Source organism: Ixodes scapularis, unplaced genomic scaffold, assembly GCF_016920785.2.
Source record: "Ixodes scapularis isolate PalLabHiFi unplaced genomic scaffold, ASM1692078v2 PGA_scaffold4__175_contigs__length_147842914, whole genome shotgun sequence".
Classification (NCBI taxonomy): Eukaryota; Metazoa; Arthropoda; class Arachnida; order Ixodida; family Ixodidae; genus Ixodes; species Ixodes scapularis.
In genome coordinates this window covers 30008768-30021459 of record NW_024609879.1, presented here as the reverse complement: position 1 = coordinate 30021459, position 12692 = coordinate 30008768, and the positions used below count along the sequence as shown (strand labels likewise).

The 12692-nt window shown below is 47.7% G+C and overlaps 1 protein-coding gene across 1 annotated transcript; it reads left to right on the top strand.

The window, feature by feature from the left end:
• The first annotated feature begins 7489 nt into the window (after positions 1-7489).
• On the top strand, positions 7490-11857 carry LOC120840629. Its single transcript, XM_040211226.3, has one exon. It carries the CDS (start codon positions 7626-7628, stop codon positions 11838-11840), a length of 4215 nt encoding a protein of 1404 aa, XP_040067160.1. The 5' UTR covers positions 7490-7625; the 3' UTR covers positions 11841-11857.
• Positions 11858-12692: the final 835 nt, after the last annotated feature.

Sequence of the window (12692 nt, the reverse complement as noted above, 5' to 3'; positions counted from 1 at the left end):
ACACATTTCCTTCATTACCACCGCACATCAGGGAGGAGTAGTAAACCATTCGCGAACCCCGACTTGTTCCCATAAGAGCTAATCCAAAGCAGCCTACTTGCCTCATTGCTAGGTACAAATATCATTGCGAAGCGCGAAAAAAGGTCAATTCGCTAGCCACCAGATGGCAGGCACATTCACACTAATTTCAAATGCGTAAGCGAGGTGGCGCTATAGGTTCCGTCTAATTCATCAGGCACCGAACAAATTTCGCGCTCCGCCACTGCGATTTTGACATATTTAGTGCACAAACACTCGACACACACATACAACTTGCGTCACAATGCATACGATACACTAGAGTTCACATAGAGGCTGCGAGAAAGAACATAAATATTGCTGTGTTTTACAAGTCTTTGTGATTTCTTTATTTATAGTGCTACTTGTAATACTGTGTTCTATTCCGTTTAATTGTAAATGTTTTCGTTTGCCTGGTCCCACGGACAAGCAATCTTCTTTGCTTTTGTGGGCCAGTTACTGTAAATGTGTTTTTTTTTTCAAAGAAGTAAAAAATATTATTAATATTATACTCGGCACGTACGAACATCAACATGACCGGACACTAACCGCCTCAGGGACTGTCTAAGCTGCCTTCCGCGTTTTATACCCTTCATATTGAAGGTACGCATATTTGTTTTGTTTTGTGCTCTTCGTGTATGATCGGGTGGCCGTGAATTGTCCTTTCGAAAGTCAGTCACGATTTGTAACAGCTGCTGTGTACGGTAAGCCACGCTTTGGTGCGTTCCGAAACAAGCAAATTGTGAAATAACTTGCGTAAATGAGTAACTATGTCGTGCCCTGTTCAGCATGGTGGAAAAAGAAAAAAAAAAGTGAAAGCCGTTTACAACTAACTCCCTGTAACGCCGAATTGGAGCGCAGCTCTAGAGGAGGACGAGGGAAGGGTACTGATGGGAGGGTAGACCCCTCCTCCTCCTTCTCCTCCTCCTCCCCTCATTCTTTAATATGCTCCGGTGGGGGTCAGCTGACCTCGGGGGGAGTGGGTCTTGTGACCTCGGGGGGGGGGGGGGGGGGGTGTTACGTTACCTCGGGCTGAGGGGGTCACGTGACCTTGGGGGTCCCGTGACCTTGAGGTGACCTTGGGGTAACCTTGGTTACGCCGACGGTTACGCCGACGGCGACGCCGACGCCGACGCCGCTCAAGCCGGAAACGGGCGCCTAAGAGCTGCGCTCTAAAGCAACACATTGGTCGGTTGTTTTGACCAGTGGCTCTGGCGAATGCGCGAGTGACATCGATGACGGGGAGCACTCAGTATTCCGAAGTCAGCATCTTTCTGACCGACGATCAGTTCATTACTTTTACGGCTAGCCTAATACATTAAGAGCTCATAAAATTGGCATCGACGACAGGTCTATACAGTGCACATTCGAAATCGAAACGCCGTCTCCACGCGACCCAACAATCCGGAGTTCAATTTAATTAAAATAACTATCACGAACGTCTTTTTGCTCCAAGAGTGTGGCTAAAAAGCCCTATCAGTTTAAAACATCTGTAATTTAACAGTGGCGTGCATATTCGAGATTGGTTAAGTACGATAAGCAAAACGAAAACGATATAAAGTGCCAGATAGGCTTTGTGGGCTGGGCTACAAGCCGACTGTCGTCTAAAAACTATCCGGTTATAACAGAAAGAAACTTTACCCAGCACCAGATCCGTCGTTTTGTTTGATATTCTTGAATTCTAATATTCCAAATTAACTGTAAATATGGGTACCTGGCTTATTTCCTTTATATGTCAAGCATGTTTAGCCCTTCCCAAAAAACCCAATCGCTTTCGCCAAGGAGACAACAGGGTAGTGCATATGGACACACCGGTCACAGTACAATAGCAGCTACTTTTCATAGGAACGTACCGACATGACTTTCCGCAGGTCAATCGAGTGCACCATAACCGCTGAAGCGGTCTTATTAAGCCCGTTAATGTAAATCAGAATGTAAACTCGTGACCGTACACATAATCTCGACTCGTTGTTACACCACTGGTATGCGAAACACATAAAGACATCGACGGCGATTCCATATTTCGGTAACAATCACAATACTGGCATAGCAGTGTTGGTGCCTCACGAAATACAAAGCCACATTTCTCATCTGATGGGATTCTGTAACAGGGATGAGGCCCAAACGTAGCACAGAAGACGCGCAGACACCCGCAGGAAGCCTGCCTGATTTGGACGGAAGGCTGCGGTGATGGCAACTTTGGCCCAGACTATCTAGAACTGTTGCACTGCTCTGGAACTTCGCTGTCTTTAAAGGAGCGGTGCAACAATTTTTCTACTTTGCGCAAATACCGCTTAAAACGGATCCCTAACGTTAATGACCTATGAAACACGCATTCGTTCTTCACCCCACGCAATAGAAGTCACAGAAAAATATTTAAGAAAAACGAGCAGCGTTCACCCCCTCAACTCGCAGCCAGAACAAGCGGCCACGTGATCTGGAGCCGATTATATGCCGCCAGTGTTGATCATAGCCACGCGCTGGGGTTGGCAAAGCGCAGGACACGCGCTGAGTTCCAGACATTGTTATGGCTCGGCTGTTGTTGTCGTTGCAGCGATTGGACACGGGTCACAACCCGAATGCTTCTCGAGCTAGCAATTGTCACGAGCCCAAGTCGAGTGCCCACGCAATGCTCGGGTCCAATCTATGAACCGCATTCAAATATCGTCACTTGGGTGTACTGCGATCCCCGAGTTACGTCATCAAATTTTGCAAAGGAGAGATTGAATGAAAATGATCGCTTTTGCCCTTGAAATTACACCGCAACAAAGAAGTTTCTTGGCCAATTGCCTTGCGTGTGAGTATCCTTGAGTCCCAGGTGTGCCAGTAAGCTCGTGTAGATTGAAAAACATTCCAATTGAATATCGTTGCATCGCTCCTTTAACGGCTTCGTTTGCTTCTTTGCAAAAATTAGTGTTAAAAGCATAAATGCAACCGAAGTTGACTTTGTGTTTGAACTGCGAGACTGAATTACCGCATCCTTCGTTGCCACTAACGATGAGTCAGCTAAATCGCGTTTATTAAAAAGAAATCACGTGCTCGAAGTGCCCGAAAAACTGAACCGAAAGAAGATGACGATGGAGGGAGAAACTTTCCTCCCGTCTGCCAGGAGAAGGAGAAACACATCTGGTTTCTCCATTCTTCTCGTGTCCGCTTGCGGGCGCGTGAGTAAGAGGGAGGGAAACGGTTCGTTGCTACATTTTCCTCCTTTTTTTCTCAGAGTGTGGAGCGAGGGGACAAAAAGGACGGAAAGGCACGAAGACTACTTACGTTAACAAAAATTGGCGTTCTTACTTTGTTCGGTGGGTGTGATCTTTGTATAATTTGTTTTAGATATTAACATTCTGGAAAAGAAAGCGTGACAAATCATATTAAAAGTTAAGACATTCTTATCTATGTTATTTCATTTCCTTTCAAGAGGACGTTATATGTTGGAGGAATTATTCACGTCGTTCAGTCTTCTAATCTGCGTTAAGCGAGTGGGCAAGGCAATAACTAGTAGACGTCGACGGCCATACCTCATGTATATTGTCCCCGGAACTACGAGGATTTAATAGGTTTTTTTTCTGCTTTGCAGTAGTTTTTTTTTTTAAATATATTGTCAAGATCTTCCAGACTTCTCCGTTGGTAATTGCAGTATCGCAGTCACAGTTGTTTATGCCACCCGGTACGCAGTTTCCAAGTCATTTCCGACTGCGGCGGCGGTGGACATAACCTAGTTTGTATTACACGACGTCATTCTTAAGCAGGGTGCACTAGGAGAACTTGTCTCGGACCGGGGCCGTCCTTTTGTATGAAAATTTGTTGCTGATATTTTACGCCTGCGCGCCATTCTCCACAAGCGTGCAAAGGAGTGCAACACAAACGGGATGATAGAACGCCTCAAAAGGGCGATCATTGATATGATTTTATGTACATATCATCTGACCATCGAATTTGAAACGCTACCATTCCATACGTTACAGCTACCTATTATTCTTTGCCCCACGGCATAACTGGCGTGGCGTTGACCATGTTCTTCAGTTCCTGCGACAGCAAGTTGTTCTTCGACACGGAGTCCCTCGGGTTCTCGTGAGCGACCGCGCCTCCTGTTGTCTTTCTCGTCAATCTGTTGAAGGAAATGGAGGTGCATGGTATCCATCATGCTTAGGCGGCTCCCTTCCATCCGCAAACAAACAGCCTCGTTGAACCTGTTAACCGTACTATCAGCGCCATACTCAGAAGCTACGTCAACCACCAACAAAACAATTGGGACCAACTTGTGCCTTACGCTGCCTTCGCCATGAACACTGCGGAGCAGTCAAAGACCGCGTTCACTCCTTTTGAAATTGCGTATGGACGCACACTAGTTCTTCCAGGCGAAGCTGGCACCAATGATGCCTGGCAACTGAGAGCCGAGCAATTCTCGAGTTCCTCTGAGCACCGTTTGCGAGGCATGAGCACCGTTTGCGAGGCCCGAGAAGGCACTGTTGCGGGCTCAGCATCGAACTCAAGAACGCACTCCCCCAGCATCACCACCCAATCGTATACAGTCTGGAGACTGGGTTCCGGTGCGCCGACCGTTTAGAAATAAAGGTCACGCGAAGAAGTTTCTACCACGCTTTAGAGCGCCGTGTGAAATCTTTCAGCAACTAGGTCCTGTGACATTTCGTGTATGAGACTGCACTCGCAGTTCTAATTATACAAAGGCCTTATTCACGGTGCATCATAGCCAATTTAGGCACGACATCCCGAGTTCATCGGAATTTTAGACGCAAGAGCTCGACCCGTGACAATACCGTCAGTTCACTGGGGGACAGGGAGGGCGAGTGCAGCAGTAAGCACGACAAGAAGAGGAGAAACAGAAGCGGGCTCTCAAGCGGGTGAGCCAAGGACAAGAACGTCGATCGGTTGAAAAATAAACCGTTACTACATTAAGCTTTGTTAGATTGTAGTAAAGGACACGAGTATACTAAAGCATATGCATTTGTGTCGGATACTTCTTGTATATATTTTATTTTTATTCGTTTATTTTTAGAAATTATGACGGCGACAAGGTGCAAAACTAATACCTTCATGTATTGAACTACCTTAACATAAGCATTTTTTTACAGTCAAATTTTAACGTATCAAGAGGAATTTTTTTTTTTTAAATTGTCAAAATTAAAATAAGATGAACATCTCAAGTATGCGCCATTAGGGACATGCAGACGACAGTCGCAAGGAGCCTGGATGCTTGAAGTTTCTAACAGCGAAATATTCGAATTAGGTTACTCAAAACAATAATCCCAAAGATAAGTTGAAGTCCTTAAAAAGGTTACCCCGGAACTCGACATGCAACTTAGACGTACCGCATTCGAATAGGATAAACGATAATATTATGACGGAAATACCTTATCTACACTTCAAGGGACACATACAATAAACCATCGAAGTTATCTCATGCCTAAATACTCTCACTATATGTTAAGTGGATCTGCCGGCTTAAATATTAAAATAGGTGATAGCATATGGCGAACTTTCTGGAACATTCCGGGGAATAAAAGTTTTTATATAAATATTAAAACTCTAATTGACTTCAGTTTATGATACCATGCAATTAATTACAGTCATCTGGAACATCCCTACTGAAAAAAAAATTGAAATTCAAACGCGTGGCAAACTGGTCGACCCGTTTGAACTAAACGGGTGGAAAACTTGTCGATATCTTTGGATCAAACGTGAATATGGGATACGGGTACCCGTTTGAAACGGCACCCGTTTGATACGGATGCTCGCTTCATACGGGTGCCCGTTCGACCAGCCAGGTAACGACACATTTGAACGCGCCATTCGGATAGGCAAATTATTTGCTAACCCTAAATGGGTATCGTCCGGAAGGTTGGTTATTTTAAACTTATTTAAAACATCCCGAAACTCATAAGCCTATTTATAACAGGGAAGAAACACGTAGAAAATATGTGTTCGGGTAGGTCCTTGCAAATGGGTAGGAAAACAGACACAAAAAATTGTTTTCAATTCTCATAAAAGTTTAGTACAGAAAATTCCGTAAAGGAGTACAAAGGTGCAAGCGATCTGTGAAATGTGAGGAGCAACTCTAAGCTTTTATACAACTGAGAAGATTGCAAAGCAAACAATAGCCGAAGTCATTCTATACTATAATGGCAGACTTTCGGAAAAATCATTCTCCCGGCTTCCGCGAGGACAGACGCTGGATGATTCTACAGATAATCTCGACCTGTACCCCTAGAAGAACGGTCAATCGTTGCCAACAAATGGGTAGGAATGCACTTACCATAATAACAGCGGACTGGAAAGATGCAATCCAAGATAAATGTGGACACTGTCAAAGCAGGACAACCACACAAACACTAAAACGAGAAGGAAGGCTCCTCAAAGGGGCGGTGCAAGCACTTTTTTTACTGCTTTTTAATTTGCACCAAATTTGCGCGCACTGACCGTAGTAACTTAATGTAACTTTTCTTTTCTCGAATTTTGCTTTATTTTAAAAGTTATAGGCAAACTAAAATTACAAAAACAAGCGAAAAATAACCTCCCTCATGACGTCCTTGGTTGCTTGAGTGGCCGTGAACTAGAGGAGGGATAGTGAGCTCAGCGAGCGCTCACGGCTGCCGCACTCCGTGTTGACGGCGCGAGAGGGCGCCACTAAAGCGTGTTCTGGATAGACTGTATACAGCGGGCAGCCAGAGCGGCTCTCATGGCATTTGCTGCGCGATTAAACACTAATTCGGCATGACACTTCATTTGCCACAAACGACCGCAAACACGGGGTAAAGATCAGTTCAGAATGGGAGCCACTTCGTGGTGCCGTACCGCGAAATGGCCAAAACGCAAGACAAAGCTACTCGCTGAAGGCCTTCGGAACGCTCGGAGCCGGTCGGATCCTCCAGTCCGTAAACGACCACAGCGCCGCCGCGTACATCCGGGATCTTTCAGTGTCGGCGCCTGATCGCACTACTCCTTTCTGGTATGCACCGCCTTTTCCACCGCTTGGTGGCGGGTATGTCGACGGGTCATTTCTTGTTTCCGTACTTTATAGACGATTGCAAGTGGGGCGACAGGCCGTCGCCATGTCCCTGCTCGCGCAGACGAGTCCGTGCAAATGCAAGCTTGTCAAAGCTACGCTCAAGCGCACGCTTCACGTGCTTGAACACTTAGGCGCCAGTCGTGGCGCCATTGTTACGATGCGATGTTATCGCTTATCGCTGTCGCGGCCGCAGCAGTACTGCTGAGTCAGGGGGGCGTACCTCTGGTGCTTGCTGCCGATATAAGCGGCATCGCCGGCAAGCTTTGCGCTCTTTTGGTTCCGGCTGCCGAACAATAAACGCTGCCAAATAAACGTCGGTCTCCGGATTCGTCGATTCTCCCGGAGAAACGTAACAGCTGGTGGCAGCGGTGGGATGGATCGACGACGCCGGGTTCCATGGGTGCTGTCGGTGAGTGCCTGAGGCTTCCTTTCCGTTCACCGAGCAGCTTAAGTGTTTAAGGCAGTTAGTTCTGTGGTGTCGCCAAACGGTTGATACGGGCGCTGGGCAAAAGTAGCCAAACTTTTTTGGAAATTTCTGAACATGGATCCGATAAATCTCGCGGCGATTGTGAAGCCCGATTTAATGCTCTTAGCGGAAGAGCTGGGTGTTAAAGTGGTCAAGGCCATGAGAAAGCCCGAGATTATCAAGGCCATTGAAGATTGTGGCGCGGGCGCCGACGAAATTTCCGAGTGTTGGAGCGAGGTGCAGAAGAGACAAAGGGAAGCGGAACTTCACGCGGCTCAAGAAGGGCTTCGCGTTGCTCGAGAAAAACTTGAGCTAGAAATGCTTCAACGTAACTTTGACGCTGGTGAGGCCATTGTGGTGGATAACAGCTCGAAAAAGTTTGACATGCGAGCCCTTTTGCAACCTTTTCGCGTCGGCGGAGACATGGGTCTCTATTTAGTAAATTTCGAACGGGTTTGCGTTAAGATGGGTCTTGTAGAGTCGAGCTGGCCTCAAAGGCTCTTGAGTTTACTGCCAGCGGAGGTGGCCGACGTTTTGGCCCGACTAGATCCTACAGCAGCCGATGACTACGCGTCCGTAAAGTCATGCCTGCTTAGGAAGTTCAGGTTGTCGCCTGAAGCTTTTCGACAGAAATTTCGAGAGACAAGGAAAGGACCGGACGAAAGTTACGCGGAGTTCGCTTATAAGCTTAAAGGCTTTCTGGAAAGTTGGCTCCGTGGTGTCAACTCTTACGAGGATCGTGAAAAGGTGCTGGAGCAGATAGCACTAGAGCAGTTTCTCTCCTGTATTCCGACAGGTCTAAAGGAGTGGATTCAGGATAGACCGGAAGTAGAAACGGTGCAAAAAGCTGCAGATTACGCGGATGAGTACTGCTCTAGGCACGGGAAGAAAGTTGTTGAAGAAAACCGTAGCTCAAACCGTTTCTACGAACGATGCGGACCTCGCACGTTCGTGAAGAAAGGCGCCGAAAAGGGCAAAGAGAGTGAAGTACCGACAAAGGGAGTGTCTGATTCAGACGAAAACAAACGTAAAATGAAGGCGTTCGAGGAGCGTAAACCAATAGTGTGCTACAGGTGTAAACAGCCTGGTCATGTCGCTTCTGGTTGCCGCGTCCCTAAAGTTGCTCCCGTTAACTTGTGTCTGGGAGAAGCGGAGGACTTACTCAGGCCGTATCTGTACGACATGAAAGTAAATGGTAAATTCTGCAAAGGTTTACGAGATACCGGCGCCACGTATGATCTGGTACACTCTTCGCTAGTGGAGCAAGAACATTTTACAGGCGACTGTGTGTGGATCCGTCAGGCCTTGGAAAATCGGGCAGTTAGTCTGCCCGTCGCTAAGGTAAAACTAAACGGACCTTTCGGAGTAGTGGAAACGGAAGCAGCTGTTTCTGACGGAGTGCTTCCAAACTGTCCGTACATACTGTCAAACAGAACTGCAAGGCAATTGAGCGAGTCGGGTATACCGCTTGACATGAATCCTGTTCTAGTCGTCACGCGCTCAATGACAACTAGTGCAGTGCCGGAAACACTTCAGACGGAAGCGCGCGCGTCGACTGGTAAAACCAGCAGCGGGCCCGATAAAGAGCCGAACGAAGGAGCTGACATGACCACGCTGGTTTCGCCGGAGAGCAGCAATTTTCGTGCGCTAGCCGGTGTAGATAAGCTTACGCTTATCGCCGAACAGTCATCCGACCCGAGTCTTTCAAAGTGTCGTGATAGCGTGGGAAAAGATATCAAGCCGAACATCTCCTTCTTTATGAGCAACGGCATTCTTTACCGTAGTTTCAAGGACAAATCGGGGAACGAGGTAGATCAGATTGTCGTTCCATCCAAGTATAGAATTGCATTACTCGAGCTTGCTCACGGAGAAGGGTGGTCGGGACACCTAGGAATCACAAAGACCAAGTGCAGGCTTTTGGCAGAATATTATTGGCCGGGCTGCTTTAAGGAGGCTGAGCAATTCGTCCGTTCTTGCGACACCTGCCAAAGAACAGGACGACCAAACGAGCGCCGAAAGGCGCCTCTGACACTAGTGCCCATAATCACGGAACCTTTCAAAAGGCTAGTGATAGACGTCGTAGGACCCCTACCTACAACTAAGACGGGTTTTAGGTACCTTCTAACGATATTATGCCCAGCCAGCAAGTTCCCAGAAGCCGTTCCAATGAAAGAGCAGACATCGGTCGAAGTAGTAGATAACTTGCTCTCGGTCTTTTCTCGGATCGGGTTTCCTAGTGAAATTCAATGTGATCTGGGTAGTGTTTTTACCAGTGCTCTAACAACCAGCTTTTTCGAGAGGTGTGGCATTAAGATTGTTCACAGTTCTGTAAGCCACCCGCAAAGTAACAGCGTAGAGAGAGCGCACTCGGTAATGAAGCGCATTCTCAGGGCCCTTTGTCACGAACAGAAAAAAGAGTGGGACTTGGCATTGCCCGCTATGCTTTTCGCGTTGCGAACCGTTGCTCACGAGTCAACTGGTTTCACGCCAGCGGAACTGGTCTATGGACGCAATTTGCGTTCACCTTTGCGGTTGCTGCGCGAGGGCTGGGAGGGTGAAGTCGAGAACCCAACAGTGGTGGAGTATGTGCTTTCCTTACTAAACCGTCTCCACAAAACGCGTGAGCTAGTTGAGGCTAACCTGGGAAAAGCGCAGTCGCGAGGTAAAACCTACTATGACAAAAACAGCCGCCTCCGAACGTTTAAGGTGGGTGACAAAGTCCTACTTTTGAGGTCTTCTAAGGCTCATAAGTTGGAATTGCAATGGGAAGGACCAGCAACGGTCCAGCAGAGGCTATCAGAGACAAATTACGTGGTAAAACTGCCAGGTCGCAGAAAAGAGGTCCGCATATACCATTGCAACCTTATGAAGCCGTACGTGGAAAGGGTGCAAGTAGTCAGCATTGCACTAAACCAACCAGAGGAAGTTCCTACACGAATTCCTGAGCTGGGAAAAACCGACGGGATCCTGACAATCGCCGAAGTCGTAGAGGCCGCAGTCGATAAGACGCTCACCCAAAACCAGTTTTCGGATCTTACGGCATTAATTGGCAAATACCAAAAATTGTTTTCAACTATTCCCGGAAGAACGAGTCTAGTCGAACATGACATCGAAGTGAGGACTCGGTCAAATATTCAGTGTAAGGCCTATCGCTTTTCCCCCCGCCAAGAAAAGCGATTAAAGGAGTCCGTAGATCAAATGCTAGAGCTAGGGTTGATTGAGCGGTGCGAGAGCGACTTCGTGTCTCCTATGATTCTGGTAGAGACTCCAGGAAAAGAACCTCGTCCCTGTGTGGACTACCGAAAGTTAAACGCGGTAACGGTAACAAAAGTCTACCCAATCCCTAATATCGAAACTTGCCTTGAGAAAGTAAGCAAAGCCAAGTTCATCTCAACCATCGACCTCGTTAGAGGTTACTGGCAAGTGCCACTTACCGCGAACGCCAGTAACCTTGCCGCCTTCATGACCCCGTTTGGTGTTTTTAAGCCGCTTGTCCTGAGCTTTGGACTGAAAAACGCACCCTATGCGTTTTCGAGACTGATGAATCTGGTACTGGTCGGAACCGAGTCTTTTGCGTTGCCGTACCTAGACGACGTCGCTATATTTTCGGACACGTGGAGAGAGCACGTTCAGCACCTAGAACAGGTGTTCTCGCGCCTGCAAGACGCAGGACTTACAGTCAAGGCGAAAAAGTGTAAGTTTGGCCGAGGCGAAGTATCGTATCTCGGACACGTAGTCGGTCAAGGAATGAGACTTCCACAAGAACTCAAGGTTCAGGCCATTAAAGAGTTTCCCTTGCCACAAACAAAAAAAGATTTGATGTCCTTTATCGGACTGGTGAATTACTATCACCAGTACATTCCCCAGTTCTCTGAAAAGGCGAGTCCCCTGACGGATGCGCTCAAGAAAACTGAGCCCACTAAGATCAAATGGGACGATCGCAAGATACATGCGTTTGAGGCTCTTAAGTTAGCCTTGGCGACTCAGCCCGTATTAGTCAGCCCTGACTACACAAGACCCTTCTTAGTGCAGTGCGACGCCAGCGAAAAAGGACTCGGCGTCGTTCTAAGCCAAGAAAATGAAGGGGAAGAGCACCCCGTTTTGTTTGCCAGCAGGAAGCTAACTTCAAGGGAGCAAGCCTACAGTACCATCGAAAAAGAATGCGCTTGTCTCGTATGGGCTGTAGAAAAGCTTCGCTGCTATCTCTATGGTTCGGAGTTTATTTTAATTACAGATCATAGACCGCTCACATGGCTTCAGCAGCTGTCCCCCAAAAACGGTCGCTTGTAATGCTGGGGCTTGACCCTCCAGGAATATTCTTTCTTGGTTCGACATAAAAAAGGAAAGCTTCATACGAACGCAGATTGTCTGAGCCGAGCGCTCTAACCGGCGCACAGTGCGATTTTCTGTTTCTTTTGTCTCATCTGCACATTTGTAAATAGTTCCATTCAATTTCATTCATTAGCTGTCTATTCCTGAAAGATCGGGAACGATATTTTCAAAAAATTCTGGCTGCGTTTGGGGCATATTTTGTAAGCTATTTCTTTTGAATAATTCGTGCTCTCGGTGTGTGGAAAGGGCGTTTCGGGTGCCTCCGCAGTTTCTGTGGTGCTTGGTTGTTGTTGGCCCTTCTCATTCCCCTCAGAAGCACGACGGACCTCTGTTGTCATCCCGACGTCCTGGCACCGACGGCACGTGACAGCCGCTGCAACTCCTGGGCCGCTGGCGACTTTGGCTCATGGTCGCAAGGAACGCCATCACCGCTCCTTCCTGCGCCTCTCGGACCGCACAGTCGACGCTTCCGACCAGTGAAGGACACTGAAAACTGCAGTGACGGTGTTGGGCCGCGCGTCGACGCTTCCGGCCAGTTTCGCAGACGGTGTTGGGCCCTGCGTCTCCAGGACTTCCCGCCCTTCGGATCAGCGCAAGCTGAACCTGTATTCGCTGCGAAGGTTTCTTCGAGCAACGACTGTGAAGTTCTGCGCAAGCAGCACGAGGATTACGCCGTTCGTTTGTCTGTCGAACATTCCCAAGGACGTGCTTGAAACCTGGAGAGTGGCGGGAAAATTGTTTTATGCGGTTTCGCCCTAAAAGGGGGAGGAGTTGTTACGATGCGATGTTATCGCTTATCGCTGTCGCGGC